The sequence below is a fragment of the Euleptes europaea genome, chromosome 13, assembly GCF_029931775.1.
Source record: "Euleptes europaea isolate rEulEur1 chromosome 13, rEulEur1.hap1, whole genome shotgun sequence".
Lineage (NCBI taxonomy): Eukaryota > Metazoa > Chordata > Lepidosauria > Squamata > Sphaerodactylidae > Euleptes > Euleptes europaea.
In genome coordinates this window covers 19,484,179-19,505,721 of record NC_079324.1, presented here as the reverse complement: position 1 = coordinate 19,505,721, position 21,543 = coordinate 19,484,179, and the positions used below count along the sequence as shown (strand labels likewise).

Genomic DNA, 21,543 nt, shown 5'->3' with positions numbered 1-21,543 from the left:
GTTGTTGGGATAAAATGAGGAGGGGGGAATGTTGTACCGTAAGTTGTTCTGGGTCTCCACTGGGGAGAAAGGTAGAAAGAGGGACACATATAGAGGGATGAGGAGGGCATCTGGTCTGGATGCCAGTGTAAAATAAGCATCAAAGACCATGTAATATATTGCATGTTAATTTAAAACAATGTTAAATGGTGTAATGGCCTCTTGATGAGGGGCTTAGCAAGGGCAGCCAGCCAGGCAGAAAGACAGTGCTGCTGCTCCCCAGTGGCCCGATGCCTTCAGCCTGTCACAGTAAAGCTTGTTCTGCTGCTGAAGTAGGAAATCAGAAACACATGAGCCGGCAGGGTTGTTTTTTTGTGTGGCACAAGAGCTTCTGAATAGGAGCAGTCTAGCTGAGCAGAAAAGATTTTCAGCATCAGTCCTCTTTAGTTAGGGCCTGAGCACAGACTGCCACGGCAAGGCTTCCAAAAGAGTGGGCGTCCCTTCCTCCCAATTGCTTCATCTTTTGCAGCCTAACCACCGAACAAGAAAAGGGGTTCTCAGCTAGCTTTGCTCACCAAGCAGCCTGCTTGGACTGTGAGGCAGACCTGCGCGTCTTTTCCCTCAGTTCCGGGTGAGCCTTGGATGTCAGCTATCCAGCAATTCTTTTTTTGTCACGTTAGATAAGAGGGTATACTTGGGAGGGAGGGAAGGTGGTTAAGCAGAAGGTGAGAATATTATGAGCTCAGATTCAAGCCAGTTGGCACACTCTGTGGGCAGCAGTAAGCCATCTTTGCATGCAGGTATATACGTGCACGTGCTCGCATGCTGGAAATGCCTATGCAAAAGTCTGTCTGCCCGTTTCTAGTTGCGCATCATGCCCAAGTGTGCTTATCATTGCAGGCATGAAGGTAAATGAGGTTATTCCATTCTTGTCGAGCAACTTAGCTGGATGTATTTTTCAGATAAAATGGGAGTGGGAAGAAGAAGCCTGTCCACACCTGGTGTTCTCAGGTCTGGTAAGTCTTCTCTCTAAACCCAGAACCGACACTTCCATGTGGGAATGCGCCGATCTCAGAGCGGTGGTTTGGAGTGGTGGACTCTGATCTGGAGAACCGGGTTCGATTCCCCACTCCTCCACATGAAGCCAGCTGGGTGACCTTGGGCCAGTCACAGCTCTCTTCCAGCTCTCTCAGCCCCAAGTACCTCACAGGCTGTCTGTTGTGGGGAGGGGAAGGCGATGGTAAGCCGGTTGGATCCTGCCTTAAGTGGCAGAGCAAGCCGGCATAGGAAAACCAACGCTTCTTCATCATCCTCTTCCTCGCACCAGGGGGGCGCAGGATTCTTGCAGCCTTGCCCCCTTGGAAGTGGGGCGGGGAGGGGGAGGAAGGCGCTCTGCACAGGCTCAGGAGACCCTGCGTCCCCTTCAGCCCGGTCCAGCCGCAGGCCTGAGCCGCGGGGGCGGCGACCCTTTTTGCGCAGCGGAGCCCCGGGGATGCCTGGCGCGGGCGCGGGGCTGTTTCCGCACGCGCGTGGGTGCAGGGGCCAGGTCGCGTGTCCGATGGTGGGGAGGAGGGGGGTGGGGAGAGAAGCGGGGAGAAGATCCGATCCTCCCCCCTCCCTTCCCTCCCTTCCCCCCCTCCCTTCCCCGCCCGCCCGCCCGCCCGCAGGCGGGGGCAGGTGGCGGCGGCGGCGGCGATGCTGTTGCGGCGGCTGATGCGAGCGCGGCGGCTCGGAGGCAGCGGAGCGGGGCCTGAGCGCCTCCGCCAGCGCCGGCCCCCAGCAGCGGGCAGCAGCGGCGGCCGGAGCCCGGGCGATGCTGGCTGGCGCTCCGCACAGCCCCGCCGCCGCCGCCGCCGCCGCCGCGCGCCGAGATGGGCAACTCCCCGCCCGGGATGCTGGGCAAGGCGCCCCGCAGCAAGAGACCCCCGCGCACCGCCGCCGTCGCCCCCTCCTCCACCTCCTCCTCCTCCGCAGCCCTCGGGCAGCCGGCAACAGGTACGGGGGGGGGGGGCGATTGGTATTTCTGGCACAACTATGGATGGATGGATGGATGGATGGATGGATGGATGGATGGATGGATGGATGGATGGATAGATGGATGGATGGATGGATAGATGGATGGATGGATAGATGGATGGTATTTCTGGCACAACTGTGGATGGATGGATGGATTGGAGGGATTGGATGGATGGTATTTCTGGCACATCTGTGGATGGATGGATGGATGGATGGATGGTATTTGGCACAACTGTGGATGGATGGATGGATTGGATGGATTGGATGGATGGTATTTCTGGCACATCTGTGGATGGATGGATGGATGGATGGATGGATGGTATTTCTGGCACAACTATGGATGGATGGATGGATGGATGGATGGTTGTTGGTTCTTGTAGGTTATCCGGGCTGTGTGACCGTGGTCTTGGTATTTTCTTTCCCGACGTTTCGCCAGCAGCTGCGGCCGGCGTCTTCAGAGGAGTCACACTGAAGGACAGGGTCTCTCTGTTACTCCTCTGAAGATGCCTGCCACAGCTGCTGGCGAAAGTCGGGAAAGAAAATACCACGACCACGGTCACACAGCCCGGATAACCTACAAGAACCAATGAACTCTGACCGTGAAAGCCTTCGACAATGGATGGATGGTTGGTTGGTTGGTTGGTATTTCTGGCACAACTGTGGATGGATGGATGGATGGGTGACCGATGGGGGCGGGGCTTCAGGGATCACCCCCCCAAGATTCCTCCTGGGGGGGGCAAACAGTAAACTAGGGGGTTCAGATCAGGAAAAGGTCTCGGGGTTCCGCAGCCCCCTTCCCGGCGCTTCTGCATTCCCTCGCTTGGAGGCTCCCAAATCCAGTGTCTTTTATTTGCTCTTCTGATGGGATAAATACATGGAAAGAGCCGACCGCCTGCGTAATGTTGTTTTGTTCCCTTCCGCGCAGCGCAAGAAGCCGATTCCGTCCAGGGCTATGCACGGAGTGCTTCGCACGCGAGGAAACTCCTAGGAAACAGTGGGTAACCTGTGTGTGTGCGTCCTTGTGTGTGTGCCTGCGTGTCGTTTGCCCCGTTTCCGACAGTCGGCCACACACGTGTAGCGAGCACCGTGCGCATACGCTGAGAAACCAGGGGTGGCCCTGGAAGACATGGCCACACCATCTATGCATCGGTGTGCAATACGCGCTTGTGCATGCGTCAGGAGCAACAAGGCACACACAGTACCTGCTGTTTCCGGTGTGGGAATGCTTTGCTCATAGGAACACAGATGCTGGAGCAGAGCTGTAGAGGAAAGAGGGAGGGGGAAGTCTTCCGCGCACCCATGAGGTTCTTCATCGTCCACCCCAGCTGAGCCAAAATCCTTGATCACAGATGGGATTCTTACTAACCTGCCCCTATCTTAACAGACATAAGTAAGCAAAATATCTAAATGATCCATCTGTGTGGATCTGAAGGCTCTGCCCTGCAACGTTGGAGACTGTAAAGCTGTTCAGATGTTAGAAAAGCACATGTGCCAGATGCCAGTAAAGACTCTTCTTCCCCTTTTCCTTTTTTTCTCCGTGTGCATCTTTAAGAGCTGATTGACACTGACACATGCGCATTAAGTGCTCCCTGACCCACAGATGACCATGTGAACCGGAGATGCTTGGGGTGGGTGGGTGTTGGACTGATGCAAATGTTTTTGTTAGCTTACGGCTGTTTTTCAAAACCTTCACAATTTGTTTATGTGCAAGGATCCTGGCATTAAGTGCTATGGAGTATCAATATTTATTATCATGGTCAACAACCAGCATAAGTGCTGTGGAATTTGGTGAGGCTTGCTTCTGGGTAAATGTCCATAAAATCTGGCTAAAGGGTACCCTAGAAGTACCTTTCTAGTATTCCATCCTTTTGTCACCCTCCCCCATCAATCCTTGATGCTGGATGGCCACCTGCCACATTGGGTCCTCTCCATCCATAAGCCCTGACAGCAAGTCTTTCCAAGTGAATCCAAAACTACCTCTTGCAATATTTATTTCTATTTCCTTCCTTCCTTCCTTCCTTCCTTCCTTCCTTCCTTCCTTCCTTCCTTCCTTCCTTCCTTCCTTCCTTCCTTCCTTCCTTCCTTCCTTCCTTCCTTCCCTGCTTTTATCTCTTACGGAGACCCAGCTTATGTGGTTCTTTTCTCCTCCATTTTATCATCGCAACAACCCTGTGAGGTTGGTTAGGCCTAGAGTGTGTGACTGGCCCAAGGTCACCCAGCAAGAAAGAGCTGGAGCTATTACCAAGCTTGAAGGCTGGGTGGGAATGGCTGGAGTGAGGATGAGGGCTTTCGGACAGAGCAACTGTGATGAGAATGTCATGGGTATTTAGAGAGCTCCCATGTGCCCCTACCAAGAACCTTGGCATAAGGATGTAATGACATCTGAAGGTCATATATTCCACCCTCTATACACACAAATCCCTTATATGACAAAGGGAGCTTTGATTCTCTAAAGCTTATACCCAAAAAATCTTGTTAGTCTCTGAGGAGCTACTGGACTCAAATCTAGCTGTTGTGCTGCAGACCAAAACAGCTACACTCTGAAATAAATCCATTAGAATCATAAACCAGAGTGATCCAGGAAAAAGTACTTCTCAAACACCAGTAAATTTGGTTCTCCATGTAAATGTAGATTGCTAACCTGTGATAAATTAAATATTAAATGTGTTTTTAGTACATCTTCTTTAGCCACCACGGCCCGATAAAAAGGACGGATTTCTTAGATAAGTGCTGAAATAGTGGCCATGATTATTTATTTATACTACATTTTCATCCCATCTTTCGTCCAAGGATTTCAGGGCAACGGATATGGTAGTTTAAACTCACAATAATCCTGTGGGATTGATTAGGCAGAGAGAGAATGACACGGTCATGGTCAGTGAGCTTCATGGAGGTGTTGACACTTGTACACGGGTCTCTCTGAACTCAATCTGGCACCCAACTCATCATACCACGCTGTTCCACAAAACCTTTCAGAATATGAGCCCACAGCAGGATTTGACCAGAGGGGTGTCTGATAGGGATTCACCCTTCATGCCACTGTCAACCCCATCATAATAAAAAAAATAGTGAAAAGCTCAGTAAATCCTATGTGCATTTACTTGGGACTAAGACCCTTTGATCCCAGCGTGCCTTACTTTGGAGTATTTTGATTGTAATGCACGTTACCGAAATGGTTAATGCAATCCAGTTATGGGGAGATGAAGTAGCTTGCTCCCCCCTGTACTGCGGACGGACCCTTCTTTAGAGGGCTTCCAGCAGCAGTTGAAAACTTGTAAAGTTAAACCTGCCCTTTGAGCTTGTAGGTTACCGGCTGCTAACTATTTTGAACGTTTTTGTATAGATTTTAATATTGTAAACCAGATTATATATTTTAAATGGAAAGGTGGGGGTCTGCATATTCTAATTAATAAAACCGGGGAGGTCTATGAATAACCCGACAGTTATCTTGAATCTTTAGAACTGTTTAACTAAGCACCATTTTATTTTGTAACCTGTGTAATGCATGTTTGTTGTTCATGCATTTTTGTACCTAGGGTTTTTCCCCCTTGTCCTTTTCTCTTGTTGCCGTTTCTGCCAGGGGCCTTGACCAGAGTCACAGAACAAAACAGTGGCAGGGACACCCTATGTTAATGCGTGTGTGATCTTGTATGTAATGACTTCTTCTACGTAGCAATCATGTGCAATCATGTGCATGCCGGTTTATGAGTTCAGATCTCTTGTGCTGTCTGGAGTAGCTAGAATTCACTTTTAACCCCAGAGCTCTCAGGAATGGTTGACTGATAACGTTATGGCAAAGTGGAAGGTCAAGGATATATGGGAGTGTTCTGCATCCTTTTTAAGCATGCATGCTTAAGGCAGCTGCAGCAGTTTCCTTACGCAGATGTTTTCAAATGAGATAGGCCAGCAGGTCTCTGCTCCTATCGAGTGGAATGTGGGGTATGTGGGGTGCTCTGACAAAATGGCTGAGTGAGCAAAATTGATTTGGGACAGAGAACAAAAAAAGGGGGGAGAACTGAACCCCTTTCCTGTGCGGGGGGGGGGGAGAGGCAGTTTGTATAGGAGGGTCAGGTCTTGTCACATGGCTTGCTCTGGCCTATCTGTGTTCAGGTGGCTCTGCCTTGTCATATTCCAGCATCTTGAGATTTGGCTGTGTTAGCAGAAAGAGTTTGGCTAGCCAGTGTGAGGTTTGGCTTTCTTTTGAAGAATGGGGGTGGTTGGGTGGGTGGGTAGAGACTTTTCAGTTCCTTTACGCCTTGGATGCAAAAAGTCTCCGATGGGGAAATGACCACAGATAATCAGCCGGCGGATACATGTTATGAGTTGTTTTGGAGCTGACGATAGCCGGCCTTGGTAACTGGCCCCAGGTTCAACATTTTTATTTTTATTTATTTATTGCAATCAAGTCACAACGGATTTATGGTGACGCCACAGGTTTCTCAAGGCTAGAGGCGTTCAGAGGCGGTTTGCCATTGCCTGCCTCTGCGTTGCAACCCTGGACTTCCTTAGAGGTCTCCCGTCCGAATCCTAACCAGACCCGACTCTGCTTAGCTTCTGAGATCTGATCAGCCTAGCCTGGGCTATCCAGGACAGGGCTTTTAAAAAAAAATTAAGATTATTTTTTTAATCCTGTTCTTCCCCCAAGGAGTTTACTCTGGCATACATGATATTTTATCTTCTTAACAACCTTGTATGGCAGAGGAAGAATGGCAGGCCCGAGATCAACTGATAAGTTTCCTGGAGATTTGAACTCGGATCTCTGCAATCTGCCTCCCTAGGCAACACTGGCCCATTTTCTGAACACCATTTTCTTCCTTTTGCTCTGCAAAGCACCCATGCCCATGGATGGTGCTGGATTAATTCACATAGCTGTTAAAGATGTAGGAACCTTCCTAAGCGGGAGGGCTGCTGTCTTGGTCTTGCACTTAATATCTTAAGCATTTTAGTGTCTGCTCCAGTATACAAAGTACATAGGGGGGAAAGTCATCTATTACAGTTACCTGCCTTTCCTCTTCCCACTTCACCCAGACAAGTGGTATGTTTAAGGAGCCCTCTTAGAAAAACTAGTTCATTAGACAAACAGGTATTCAGAAAGAATGGTGAGTTGTTGCCATGGCATCCAGGTGATTGCTTGGAGCTCATCTAATTAGCAGGCAGAGATAGCCCCCGGAAAGGTGCAGGGGGGCGGCTCATGGCAACTGAGGCTGGAGCTGATTGGCTGAGGATGGGAGGGAAACCATAGGCTTGTTTGCCTACTCCACCTGCTGTGTGTAAGCAGTAGGGAAGGAGTCACACAGGTTATTGTGGGGCAAGGCAGAGAGAGACCTGTGTTGAGAGGTAGCTGGGGTGATGAGAAAATGTGCAACGCCAGGAAAAAACCTGTAAGAGAGAAGCAAGGGCCACCTGCTGGATGGATGGAAGTTTAGGTAAGCCCTTTTATTGCCAACTTTCCAAGATATTTTCTTGGCCAGGCAAGATCCGCAGCAGGAAGCTCTGGAAGAATTCCAGGAACTTTTAAACATTTGGCGCTAATGCCTAAGCATTGTGATAGTTGCCCTGGGCTGGAGCCTGACGTTTTTTGATGCTAGCTTTTAAAAGTTGGACTCTGGTGCTGAGCGATTTAAAACATTGCTTTCCTTTCCTCCTCTAGCATTTAAGTAGGACTGTGTGGTTGTCAAAGCAACACTTGGCATTTGGGGGGGGGGTCAGTATTTGGAGAATCTCGGCGTGGCTTTTTTCTTGGGGGGGGTTAGTATTTGGAGAATCTTGGCGTGGCATTTTTTCATGAGAGAAGGGAAGCAAGTTGTTAGTCCTCATGGCTGCAGAGACATAAGTAACGCCAGGTAAAATCTTGGACTGCAATTGCAGGCTGGGAACAGGTGGAAGGCGATGGAACGGGAGACAGTTCAAGCTAGGACACACAGCTTCACTGGGAAGGAAGAGAAGGGGGTGAAGGGGGAGGCTTTTGGTGTCTGTGTGCATTAAATCAGATCAATGTTGTTCAGTTCCTCTGCTGCTGTTTTTGTTGCATATTTGCTGCCTTGAGTGCATATTTCTGCCATTCTCTCAAAATTCCTCTTGAACAATCCTGAGGCCGAAAAGCATTCTTTCTTTCAAACAGCTCAGGCCGGGGTAGGGGGGTGGGGTGGGGGGCTCAGGCACAATTGCTTTGCAGCTAGGGAGAGCAATCCTCATTCCAGCCAGGCTCGTGTGTTTGGAACAGCTAAATTGCATTGCGGGAAAGAATCTGGGCAATTGAGTTGCAGTAAATAATAACCTGCAGCCTAGGTACTCGGGCAGATTCTTTGAGCCTGGCAGGCTTCCACTGCCGGGAATCTAGCAAGTCAGAGCCAGAGAGCGTAAGCTGCCAGCCTCCATTGCCTCCTGCCCTGGTGCCACAAGTTGATGTTACTTCTTTTAGCTTATTAGCTGTTCCTAGTGAGGAGTTGGTCCTTGGTTTGGAAGTAAGCTAGATGGAAGTGTCGCATTCAGAGGCAAATTCGGGGGGGGGGGGAGGGGACAACCACGTAAGCCCCTGGAGCCCAAATGACAGTGGGCCTTTTGACAAAGCCAAGGGCGCAGAGAATTTCTTCACCTTTGCAACGCTGCGGCCCTGACCTGGATGACCCAGGTTAGCCCAATGTCGTCAGATCTCGGAAGCTAAGCAGGGTCAGCCCTGTTTAGTATTTGTATGGGAGACCACCAAAGGAATACCAGGGTTGCTGTGCAGAGGAAGGCACTGGCAAACCACCTCTGTTCGTCTCTTGCCATGAAAACCCCATAAGGGGTCGCCATAAATTGGCTGCGACTTGATGGCACTTTACACCCACACACTGCTGCAAGAAGAAGAATTGGTTTTTTATATGCCGACTTTCTCTACCACTTAAGGAAGAATCAAACTGGCTTACAATCGCCTTCCCTCCCCCTCCCCACAACAGGCACCCTGTGAGGTAGGTGGGGCTGAGAGAGCTCTAAGAGAGCTGTGACTAGCCCAAGGTCACCCAGCTGGCTTCATGTGTAGGAGTGGGGAAACCAACCCCGTTCACCAGATTAGCGTCCGCTGCTCATGTGGAGGAGTAGGGAATCAAACCCAGTTCTCCAGATTAAAGTCCATCGCTCCAAACCACCGCTCTTAACCACAACACCACGCTGGCTCTCACAAGACTCCTTGTGAGAGCCAGCGTACCTCTGTAGGAGTGGTCACCATGTCTAGTGTGTGAACTTTCAGGTCTTACCCTGCTAGACCAGCCGGATTCATTTATGACCAGGGTGGCACCTCTGTTCTGTCAGTGCCAAACAACTTGGACCATCTTCCAAAGTTGTTCTAAGGACAGAGATGTCACTGTGTTTATTTTGGTTCTCAAAAAGCGAGCCCCGATATTGTATTGTGGGAGGATGTAACAGCTGGAGAGGGAGTTGAGAATAATTGAGGGAGCTTAACCCTTCTGCTGCTGTTTCTCTGTTCCATTTCACAATCTTGGTGCCTTTCCCCCACCCTGATTTTGAAATGCAGGTAAATGTATGAGGGTAGAAGCAACGCGCAGGGGATTTACAGTACCTCCTTTACTCATCACGTCTTCTCAACTCAACCACCCCCATACACACCTTTGTTTCTCTCTGTTTTTTTCTTTAAATTGTTGGAATTCCATTGCATAGGGTTGTGTAAAACATTCAGCCCCTAGAACCCCTTGTTCCTAGGTTCAGGGCCATTAATATTGAAAAGACAGCATAATAAAAAGCAGCCAAAGGAAATTCTCACGTGTAAAGGAGTTTGCAAAAATCTATTACTGTCACTGCATATTTGCTTAACCTGAGTTGCAAAGACCTGGTCCAAGCAAGGTCTTGCAGTGCTAATGGGAAATACTCTGATTTTGACTGGTCTCAAAGGAAGGAGCTTCCCTTAACTGTAGATCAGTTGCTCAGAACACATCTTTGCGTAGCTAGATCATGATGGGTAGCTGTGTTAGTCAGTCACTAGCAGTAGAAAGGAGCAAGAGTCCAGTAGCACCTTAAAGACTAACAAAAGTTCTGGCAGGGTATGAGCTTTCGTGAGCCACAGCTCACTTCTTCAGGATATGAGAAAGCTCATGCCCTGTCAGAAATTTTGTTAGTCTTTAAGGTGCTACTGGACTCTAGTTCTTTTTTACATCTTTGTGTGTCCTTGTTAAGTGGGCTAGCCGTGTTAATGGTACAGTAAATAAGTTGTCGTTGGCTGGTTTGTTTTTAAAGTGTGGGTCAGCAACTGGCAGCCTCTGAGCTGAATCTGTCCCATGAAGAGTATTGTCAGGCTCCCTGGCTGCCAGTGTAGTGTAGGGTAGTGGTTAGTGTGTCAGGCTAGTATCTGCAAGACCCAGATTTGAATCCCCACTCTGCCTTGGAAGTTTGCAAGGTGTTCTTGGCCAGTCGCATAATCTCTGCCCCACCTACCTCATAGGGCTGTTGTGAACATAAAACAGAGGAGAGGAGAACAATGTAAGCTGCTTTGGGTCCCCACTGGGGAGAAAGGAAGGGTATAAAGGAAGTAAATAATAATGTGTGTAGGAAGTAGCAGATGAGGATGTGGCATGTGGCAACTGCCTGCTTTGGGATATTTGTGGGGGGACTTAAAAACAATGTTGAAATCGGCTTCTGCCCTGTGGTGTTGAAGGTACTCAGGAAAGGTGCTTTATTTTATTAATAAAAATATTTATATCCTACCTCTCCATGTGCTTGAAGATGGGGAACAGACTAAGCCTTTAAGGGAGAAACCCTGCATGCAAAACAAGGTCTTGTTTTTTGCCTGGCTACACATGTCCATGCGCTGTTTTTCCCTGTGCCTTGTCAGGAGGAAGGAAGACGGGCCAGGCCAGCGACAATGGGCCAGCAGGGGCTGACTCAAACAGCCAATTCCTGGTGATTTCCTCTCCCTGTTGGGGCCTGAGAAAGTCAGGGAGGAAGTTCAACTCTAGGAGGGCTCCGGGCAAGAGACTCACTAGGAACAAAAGGGCAACTCCCTACACAGGTCTGAGGTGGTCTGGATCGGCCGCTTGCCTTGGGGCAATTTCGCTGCTGCCCGCCCGGCTGCTTCAGGAGCCGGTAGAGTTGAAAGGCAGGGAGAGATCTGCTTGGAACCAGCTGCCAGGAAGGCATCTCTCCACCCCGTGGTCCCTCGTGTGGACCCTTGGAGATTATTGGTGCTGTATGCAGGGCCAGCGGTCATGGAGAGGGCAGGATCCTTGCTCATGTCCTTGCACAGGGCAGGTAAGGAGTGCTGGTTGATGGTAGAGAATGCGAGTGGCCGGGAACGAGCCTGGAGTGCTGATGTGTTCTGGCGCATGACGGAGCATGGGCCTTGGATGCCTCAATAGCTGCAGCCAAGGGTATTGGTGGACACACACCATGGTTGTGCCTTCCGATTTTGGCTGCTGCTGCACACCAGGCTTTTGCAGAACTTGTGTGTCAACCGTTCCGCCCTTCAAGGGTTGCATGCATTCAAAATGTTGTCGTCCCTCCCCATTCCTTCCCCTTGTAACAGAGAGAGTCGGCAGTCTATGATATTGCAGCTGGGCAGGTTGCCTTGATTTTTATCGAGAACATGCTGTGCAGGAAACTTGGGGCTGGGAGCCTTAGAATTTAACATGCCTGGAATAGGAAGTCAAAATCCCTGGCAACTTCTCTGGTCTTTCTCTCTGTCTCCTTTTTGTTTTGTTTTGGAGAGGGGTAGGGGACGGTTGTTGAAGATGTACTGATGTAGTTGCACAGATGTTCAGTGCTGTAGAATACCAAGAATGGATAAATTCCCACGCTTGGAATGACAGCTTCATGCTGGCTGCTTCCCTGAGCGGTGGACAGAGTTTGCAAGGCCAGTTTTCTTGTTAGCACTGGAGACTTGGACGCTTTCTGTAACATCTGATTATTTCCAGATATATAGATGGAGCAAGTGGGAGGCAGGCAGGTACACACACATAACCTTAAAGCATAACCTTAAAGCAGCACTAGTCTTTTTGACTGTTTCATGCCTACCCTCTTCTTAAAAGCTTAGCTTTGCTGCCTACTCACAAACTGCTGATCTTATTCCCTTCAGATTCAGACTTTGCAGGTATCTTTGACAACAGACAACTTAAGGCAAAGGCCAATGGCCATGATGCAAACGTCGGTTGTTCAGGAAGCCAAGGCATCAGAGGGAATGTTATTCCCCAAGTTCCTCGGCAGTCAACATTTTAAGGTTTTTTAAGAGCCTGCCTTAGCAAAGGGGTATGATTTTGTCTGCTCTGGAACATTATTTCTTACAGGAGGTTTTAAGCTGCTCTTGCTTCAGTTTGGTTTGGAATGCAAATCGAAAGGCAATGTTGGTTTGCATTACAAATGTTTATCTTCTGCATAGATTGGGATGTGAACATAAATAGCACCCTAAAGCCTCTTTTGTTCTCTTTTGTTGGCTGGGTGTGTGCGTGCGGAGAAGGGGCACATCTAGAGCCAGCTTCCCTGGTCTGCCAGCTGAAAGCACCTCCACAATTATTGCTGTTCAGTACGCAGTTTACATATGATTGAACTATACAATTAAACTCAGCCAGCGTGGTGTAGTGGTTAAGAATGGTGGTTTTGCAGCGATGGATATCTAGCCGGTATCTGGAGAACCGGGTTCGAATCCTCACTCCTCCACACAAGCTGTGGATGCTAATCTGATGAACCAGGTTGGTTTCCCCACTCCTACACATGAAGCCAGCTGGGTGACCTTGGGCTAGTCACAACTCTCTTAGAGATCTCTCAGCCCCACCTACCTCACAGGGTGCCTGTTGTGGGGAGGGGAAGGGAAAGTGATTGTTAGCCAGTTTGATTCTTCCTTAAGTGGTAGAGAAGGTTGGCATATAAAAAACAACTCTTCTTCATATTTTATACCCTTCCACTGGGCATTAGGGGGAACTACTTTGCATTCAAGATTGAATGTGTTTCCTTTTGGGCCCGTTGGTTCCCAGCTTAGAATCATAGAATCATGGAGTTGAAAGGGGCCATGCAGGCATCTAGTCCAACCCCCTGCTTAATGTGGGATCAGCCTAGAGCATCCCTGACAAGTGCTTGTCCAGCCTCTGCTTAAAGACTGCCAACAAGGGGGAGCTCACCACCTCCCTAGGCAGCTGATTCCACTGTCGAACAACACTTACTGTAATTTCTAGCCGGTATCTTTCCGCCTAATATCTAGCCGGTATCTTTCCGCCTGTAATTTAAACCCATTATTGCGAGTCCTCTTCCTCTGCTGCCAACAGGAACAGCTCCCTGCTCTCCTTGTGTTTGGATGTTGTGTTGCTGCAGAATCCCACTCAGCCTCGCATCATCGCAGTGGGATGGAAGGGCATCCTGCCAGTCAGCAGCACCAATGAGGTCATAATTGGGCAGACTCCTTCCAGTTATGCTCTCGAGTTGTCTTTCTGTGCCTGATCTCGGAGCCCCTTTCCTCCCACTTGGACTTGTAGGCAGCTTCCTTGTATTGTGCTTATGGTTTCACGGTTGAGGTGGTGGTGGGGAGGGGAGACGATCTGAAGCTGAGCCACAAAGCTGTCCCACTTAGGGTTGACAGGTCCCTCTTCATAACCGGCGGGAGGTTTTTGGGGCGGAGCCTGAGGAGGGCGGGGTTTGGGGAGGGGAGGGGCTTCAATGCCGTAGAGTCCAGTTGCCAAAGCGGCCATTTTCTCCAGGGGAACTGATCTCTATTGCTGGAGATCAGTTGTAATAGCAGGAGATCTCCAGCTAGTACCTGGAGGTTGGAAACCCTAGTCCCACTTCATGGAGCATGAAGCTCAGAGGGGTAGCCTGGGCAGGCATGGTTTGGGGAGAGGACAGACTTCACCGGGGTATAATGCCATAGGGACCACCTTACAAAGCAGCCATTTTCTTCAGGGGAACTGATCTCTGTAGTCTGGAGAGCAGTTGTAATTCCAGGTGCTCTCCAGCCATCACCTGGAGGTTGGCGACCCTAGTTGCCAGCCTTTGTAAGCCTGTAGACATTACTGTAATTCTGACATTGTAATTCGGATGAAAGGTGGTGGGCGCAACCACTAAATGGCTGCTGCAGGAGGCAGAGCCAAAATGTAGGGAGGGGCTGTGGCTCAGAGGTAGAGCATCTGCTTGGCATGCAGAAGGTCCCAGGTTTAATCCTCAACATCTCCAGTTAAAGGGACTAGGCGAGTAGGTGATGTGAAAGACCTCTGGAGAGCTGCTTCCTGTCTGAGTAGACAATACTGACTTTGATGGACCAAGGGTCTGATTCATTATAAGGCAGCTTCATGTGTTCATGTGTAGCCAGGTTAGTCTGATGCTGTAAAAATAAACAGGAGTCCTGTGACTTCTTGAAGACTGACCATTTTTAATTGAATATTTTAAAAAGATTGCTATTCCAGCTGTAGAGAAGAGTTTGTGACAGGTCTACTCTTTCTTTTCTTGCTCATCTCCTAGCTTGTGATGTAGCCCTTCTGCTTAGCACTCCCCTCCCAGGGTTGCCAACCTCCAGGTAGCGGCTGGCGATCCCCTGCTATTACAACTGATCTCCAGCCAATAGAGATCAGTTCACCTGGAGAAAATGGCCACTTTAGCAATTGGACTATATGGCATTGAAGCCCTCCCCAAACCTCACCCTCCTTAGGCTCCACCCCAAAAATCTCACGCTGGTGGCCAAGAGGCACCTGGCAATCCTACCCCCACACACCCAAATATTCAGTGCCTGGCCCTTTAAAAGAATTCATGCTGTTCTCTAAGAGTTTGACATCTCTTCCCCCGCACCCCCAGCCTTGCCATGTGATACCCAGTGAGAGTTTCTGAGCTTGGCCCCTTGAAGTCATGGGATTTGAAGGGCGCTTCTGAATAAAGCAAACTCTCTAGCTTGTGTGTTTTAAGGGGAACGCTTTGAATGGCTAAGAGCGCTGTGCAAAGGTGCTTTCACCCCTGTAAGCAACCAGTTCTTTTTCTCTCCTGGTTGCTAATGAAAAGGGAGCTGCTTTTTTATCTCCTGCAGATTCAGTCCCTTTGATCAGCATGCCTTGCTTAATGAATAAGTGCAGGATTGCACCTCTCTCCCTCTTTCTCCTTCTTTCCACTTTCTTTTCAGCGTTCCCACGCCTGCCCGCCTTAGTGCTCTTAGGGCAGATGTTGGAAATATTGTGACGGAAAAAACAAGGAGAAATAGATGCAACCCAGCACCTATTCATCAGCAAGGCGTGCCGATCAAAGGGTTTGCAGAAGATGAAAGCGTTGCTCTTTTCATTAGCAACCAGGAGAGAAAGGGGGTCAGCTGCTTACTGAGAGAAGGGTGGAGATTACCTGCAATCTAGATAGGGCCTCAAAAATAAATATTATTATAACTGCATTGTTCTGCTATGCAGAGTGTCTTTCAGGTGTAGCCTGGGGAGGGGGACAAGTCATTAACAATTCCAAGTTACCTGGCATAAAACAGGGCCACCTGCTCAGATAAAACCAGTTTTGATCTAAATGTGAGGAGTGGGAAGATAGCAAGCAGGAAACAGCTGGTGGAGTTGCTGGAGGTTTGGGAATGGCGATACCTGTGGGGCAGAGTGGTAAGCTTCAGTAAAGGTAAAAGGTAAAGGTCCCCTGTGCAAGCACTGGGTCATTCCTGACCCATGGGGTGATGTCACATCCCGATGTTTACTAGGCAGACTTTGTTTACGGGGTGGTTTGCCAGTGCCTTCCCCAGTCACCTTCCCTTTACCCCCAGCAAGCTGGGTACTCATTTTATCGACCTCAGAAGGATGGAAGGCTGAGCCAACCTTGAGCCGGCTACCTGAAACCAACTTCCATCGGGATCGAACTCAGGTCGTGAGCAGAGCTTGGACTGTAGTACTGCAGCTTATAACTCTGCACCACAGGGCTCCTCAGTACTGCCGTCAAAAGCTCTGCTCATGACCTGAGTTCGATCCCAATGGAAGTCGGGTTCAGGTAGCTGGCTTAAGGTTGATTCAGCCTTCCATCCTTCTGAGGTTGAGTACCCAGCTTGCTGGGGGTAAAGTGTAGATGACTGGGGAAGGCAGGGGCAAAACACCCCGTAAACATAGTCTGCCTAGTAAATGTTGGGATGTGAGGTCACCCCATGGGTCAGGAATGACCTGGTGCTTGCTCAGGGAACTACCTTTACCTTTTAATACCTGGTTACACCACATCTAGTGTGATGTCGTGGTTCTTGTGTTGGACTAGGATCTGGGAGACCCAAGTTCGAATCCTTACTTTGCCTTGGAAACTTGTTGAGTGACCTTGGGCCAGTCATAATCCCGGCCTAACCTGCCCGACAGGATTGTTGTGAAGATAAAATGGAGGAGAAGAGAGAAATGTAAGCTGTTTTGGGTCTCCGTTTGGGAGAAAGATGGGGTATGTAAAGTAAATAAATAAACCCTGCCCACCTGTGTGCTTGCCTCCAGGGCCCTCTGATGCCTGCTCAAGGGGTACCTTTGTAAATGGGCAGATCATTCCGAGGGCTCGATGGCCAGCCTCTCCTCTACAGGAAACCGCCCGTGCAAAAGCTGTCTTGTAGTTGGCCCAGTTCTAGGGAAGGAGAAGTGTGGAAAAACAATGGCTATTTAGATCCCCATTTTATGTATGTGGAGGTGTTGACCAAGCAGCTGGCGAACAGAATAGGTAAAGACTTCCTGAAATTGCTACAGCCAAACTGGAAAAGGCAATCATGCTAGGAAAAGTCGAGGGCAGCAGGAAAACACGAAAACCCAACAAGAGATGGATTGACTCTGTAAAGGAAGCCACGGCCCTCAGTTTGCAAGATCTGAGCAAGATTGTTAAGGATAGGAGGTTTTGGAGGACATTGTTTCATAGGGCCGCCACGAGTCAGAAACGACTTGACGGTACTTAACACACGCACACAAACTGGAAACAAAAATCCATTTTTGGTAACTAAAAAAAGTGTTTTCTCTCTCCCTCCCCCCAGTCTTTAAAATGTTGGGATCACGGTGTGTTTTAATTGGCATGTCTGACACTTCAAACAAGTGCAAGGAAGGCTGCCTGGGTCCGGGCACCAACTGAAAGGACAGCCGTTGGAGCGCCTTTTTACAAATATAATTTCAAGGTGGTTTCTACGAGCCGCTCGGTTGTGCAGGGAGCCGTCAAGGTTTTGCGCATCTGCCCCGTTTCACCTTGCCTGGAAACTTCAGCCGGGCACATGCCAGCAACGCTGCGCGGCTGTCTCATGATGTAATGGCAAGAAGCTGTCATTGGCTGAACAGCAATCCTGGGGGCAGGAAGCTGGGTTGCTTAGCAACCCTCGAAGCGGCTTCACCCTGTTTTTGTGGGTGTCACAGGAGGTCTGTTTCGCAGAGGTCTGGCAGGCTGGCACAGTGCGGCAACCCCCACGCTGCCGTGGTCTCCTCTGAGTTGGGTGCCTGCATGCGCTTCCACCCTCCTCAAACCCCCCTGGATGCCAAAGCAACAAAGCTCATGTTTTGCCTCCTCCTCCTCCTCCTCCTCCGGCCTCCTTGGCTCTGTGTCTCAGCATCCCAGCCAGCAGGTGGAACTTCTGCTCCTCTAGGCCGGGGTCCTTCCCCCCCCCACCCCACAGACTCCTTGGCTTCCCGGCCTTGCCGCGCTCCAGAGCTGAGCGCAATGTGCCAAGCTGAAGCGGTATCTCTCCCACGCTCTGCGGGACTGGAATGCAAACATGCGAGACAGGCACACTTACGTGCTTGCGCATGGGATGTCATGTCTTCTGCTTGGGGAGCTCTGCTTTACCCCCGTACTCCTGTAGAAAGATTTCTGGATGGGCTAAGGTAGCCCAGTGACTCGTACAAAGGAGCTGTCCCCAGGAAAGAAGGGAATTGGTATGTGTGTATGGGGGAATCACTTTGGGTAATCATTCCCCCCATATGTGCATCTGGCTCCTTTAGACATTCCTGCTTATATTTAAAATGGCCTGTATATTACCACTCTGCTCTGGAAAGTCTGAATGTATTTATTTGCACTTCTCTTTTCTCTCCAAGTGGGACACAGAGCAGCTTAGAACATTGTTCTGCCTTCCTGTACTTCACCCTAACAACAACAACCCTGTGAGATAGGTTAGGCTGAGACCGAGTGATTTGCCCCAGGTTATCCTGTGAGCTTTATGGCAGAGTGGGAATTCAATCCTGAGACTCTTAGATCATGGTCTCCTATTAATAACTACCTCATGCTGGCACACTCTCTCTCTCTCTCTCTCTCTCCTGCTAGCGCAAGAGCTGCTTATTTTGGAGGAAGGCTTTGCTAAGTGGAGTGGTAGGATACAAGCCCAAATTTGTAGGCTAATTTTTTTCTCCCAGACAACTCTGCCATGAAACTTGCTGGGTGACCTAGAGGTCCGGACACATACACTCTGGGTCTAACGTACCTCAGGGTTGCTATGATGATAAAATTGGGAATGGAGGGCCATGGCTGAGGTCTTTGCAGAAAAGGGCAGATAACATGTTAGCAGGAGAGCACAAGCAGCAGTGCTGTACAGGAAGTGGTGATGTGGTTCTTTCCTTACACTGCCCTTCCTCATTTCCCTCTGACACTTCCACTACTACCAAACTGAGATCTCTCTCAGATTTTTTGAACCTTGGGCATGCTTCCTTCTTTATGGGCAGAGAGAAAGCTTCTCCCTTCCGGTAGGCCTAGCATCACCAGAGCAACAGAGAATACTTGCAGACTGTAATGACAGCTGGAGCCCCTATTTGAGGCTTTTTCAGTTCAGGAAAGGATGATTAAGGAGGGAGGATATGATAGAGCAGGAGTGTCAGACATACAGCCCACGGGCCGGATCCGGCCCCTTGAGAGCTCTTATCTGGCCTGCGAGGCAGCCAAGGCAGTCACCACCACCCCGTGCCAATCTGGGCTGGCAAGGCATGGCCCGGCCGGACCAAGTGACATTTATGTCATATCCAGCCCTCATCACAAATGACATCCCTGTGATAGAGGTTTATAAAACTACACTTGTCATGGGGGAGTGGATAGGGTGTTATTTTTTTCACCCATAGCACTGGGAATTGGGGACACCCAATGAAGTGAAGGGGCAGTAGATTTAGGACAGACTAAAAGTACTACTTCACACCAGGTCTGTAGCTTTAAAAAGGGGTAAGTAAGTAAGTACTTTATTATGGTCAAAGACCAGCATAAAAAATAACATCTCAAAAGCAAATATAATAAATAAAATCAAAATACTTTATATTATAGATTATTAAGTTACATTAAATTATTGTTTTAAAATCTAAGATTGATCTAAAATCAAAATTAATATACATCCTTCTGTTGCTTTCACCATAGCATGTCTTATCCTTGTTGCTATGAAACAGAATTTTGCAGCAAGTTTGGTGACTTTCGGGTCTTTTAAAAAGGTGGGGTAGACAAATTCATGGAGGATGCTCACTGGTGACTGTTAGCCATGATGGTTAAATGAAACATCCATGTTCAGGGGCAGCGTACCTCAGAATCTCAGTTGCTAGGGGAAATGTGAGAGCAGGGGAAGTTCTACCCTCCCTGCCCTCCTGGTAGGACTTCCAGAAGCAACTGGTTCTCCACTTTCAGGAACAGGATGCTGAGCTGGATGGCCTGATCTAGTGAGACTGCTTTTATAAGTGGAATAAGAAACATTATACCTGGGGGGTGGGTATATTAATTTTTTCTCTTATTATATTCAAAATATTTTCATTCAGCAGCCCCCACAATGAGAAGTAAAGAACCAGAAACAAAGCAATTTCAATAAAATCCCTGAAGTGGCAAACTAAAGTACATGATAGTTAAAAGCAGGAATGAAGCAACAGAAGAGTATTTGGATTACTTCACCAACAGATTGAGTAAACAGAAACCATTTAATTTGTCATCAGAAGGAAAGAAGAGTTGGTACCAAATTAATATATCTAGAAGTGGTTGGGAAGGGTTTCCACAATCTGGACAGCACCCCAAATCAAGTCAGTCTGAAGCAGTGTATTACAGTGTTTGGAGTGCTGGACTATTTATTTGTATACTTCATTTATGCTTCACCTTTTTTCCCAGCGGCTCACTTTCTTCACCACTCCTCCATTTTAATCCTCACAACAACCCTGTGAGGTAGGTTAGGCCCAAGGTCACTCAGCAAGCTTCCATGGGAGAGTCAAGAGTCAAACCTGTGTCTCCCAGATCATAGTCTGACACTCCAACCCCACTACGCCACTCTAGGCCTGAGGGGGCGACCCCATGCCCACATGGTGGTAAGGATAAAATGGAAGAATGGAAATCCATACATGCTGCCCTCACCTTCTTGGAGAGAGGGCTGAAAACATAATGAGGTCTTCTCCTTGTGCAGCACAAACACACAAGGGCACCCAGAACAAGGCCTTTGAAGGTCCCTGGTTCATACGGGGTAAGGTTATCCCCTTCAGGCTGCTGCTGTGAGTCAGCTGAGGAAGAAGAGGGAGACTCTTATCACACAGTACAGTATGTGGCCTTACACAGCCTGTAGCCATCTTTGGTAGAATCCAAAGAGCAGAGCTCAGTGGTAGACCATATGCTGTGTAGATGGAAGGGCTCAGGTTTAGGGCAGTGGGGTGTAGTGGTTAAGAGCGGCGGTTTGGAGCGGTGGACTCTGATCTGGAGGACCGGGTTTGATTCCCCACTCCTCCACATGAAACCAGCTGGGTGACCTTGGGCTAGTCACAGCTCTCTCGGCCCCACCTACCTCACAGGGTGTCTGTTGTGGGGAGGGGGAGGGGAAGGTGATTGTAAGCCGGTTTGATTCTTCCTTAAGTGGTAGAGAAGGTTGGCATATAAAAACCAACTCTTCTTCTACTGCAAAAAGCTGCCTAAGAAAGCTGCTGGCGGTCGAAAGTAGACAATACTAGGCAATGTGTACCAATGGTCCGACTTGGGGTGAAGCAGCTCTTCCCATCTTACATCCAACAGGAGAATTACAGCTTGCATCTATCAAGCACGTAGTTGACACACTTCCTACCAGAGGGGACTAGCTATCCAGGCTGCTTGCAAAATATATCTCGCGTTTCAGGTTGCTTGCTGGCCACCCTTTCCCCCGTATGCATGCCTAAGAGTGCTGCAGTGGCTACTCCATACAAGATGCTTCATTCCCAGAGTATTGAAACCTTGCAGAACAAAGGATGCCTTCCTACCTCAGCTTAACCACCCAGAGACCAAGCCTGAAACAAGGTAGCTTGCAGGGTCATCCTATGCAGAGTTAAACATTTTCTAAGTTGGTTTAAGTCAGTGGGTTTAGAAGGGCATAACTCTGTTTAGGACTCTACCGTCCTCGCCCTATAGGTCTGCTGACAAATCCTGTAGAACAGGGTTAATCTCTTTTGAATGGGCTCTGGCCCTGACCTGGATGGGCCAGGCTAGCCCAATCTCATCAGATCTCGGAAGCTAAGCAGGGTCAGCCCTGGCTAGTATTTGGATGGGAGACCTCCAAGGAATAGCAGGGTTGTGACATAAGCACATAAGAAAAGCCCTGCTGGGTCAGAATAAGGCCCATCAAGTCCAGCAGTCTGTTCACACAGCGGCCAACCAGGTGCCTCTAGGAAGCCCACAAACAAGACGAGTGCAGCAACACCATCCTGCCCGTGT

At 49.1% G+C, this 21,543-nt stretch overlaps 1 protein-coding gene across 1 annotated transcript in view; it reads left to right on the top strand.

Annotated features, from left to right (window-relative positions):
• NHSL2 (NHS like 2) overlaps positions 1-21,543 on the top strand; it is a 142,325-nt gene that overhangs the window by 81,211 nt on the left and 39,571 nt on the right. Inside the window, exon 3 of the mRNA XM_056858976.1 lies at positions 1,747-1,974. Coding sequence (XP_056714954.1) covers positions 1,747-1,974 — 228 coding nt within the window. The remainder of the gene's footprint in view (positions 1-1,746; positions 1,975-21,543) is intronic.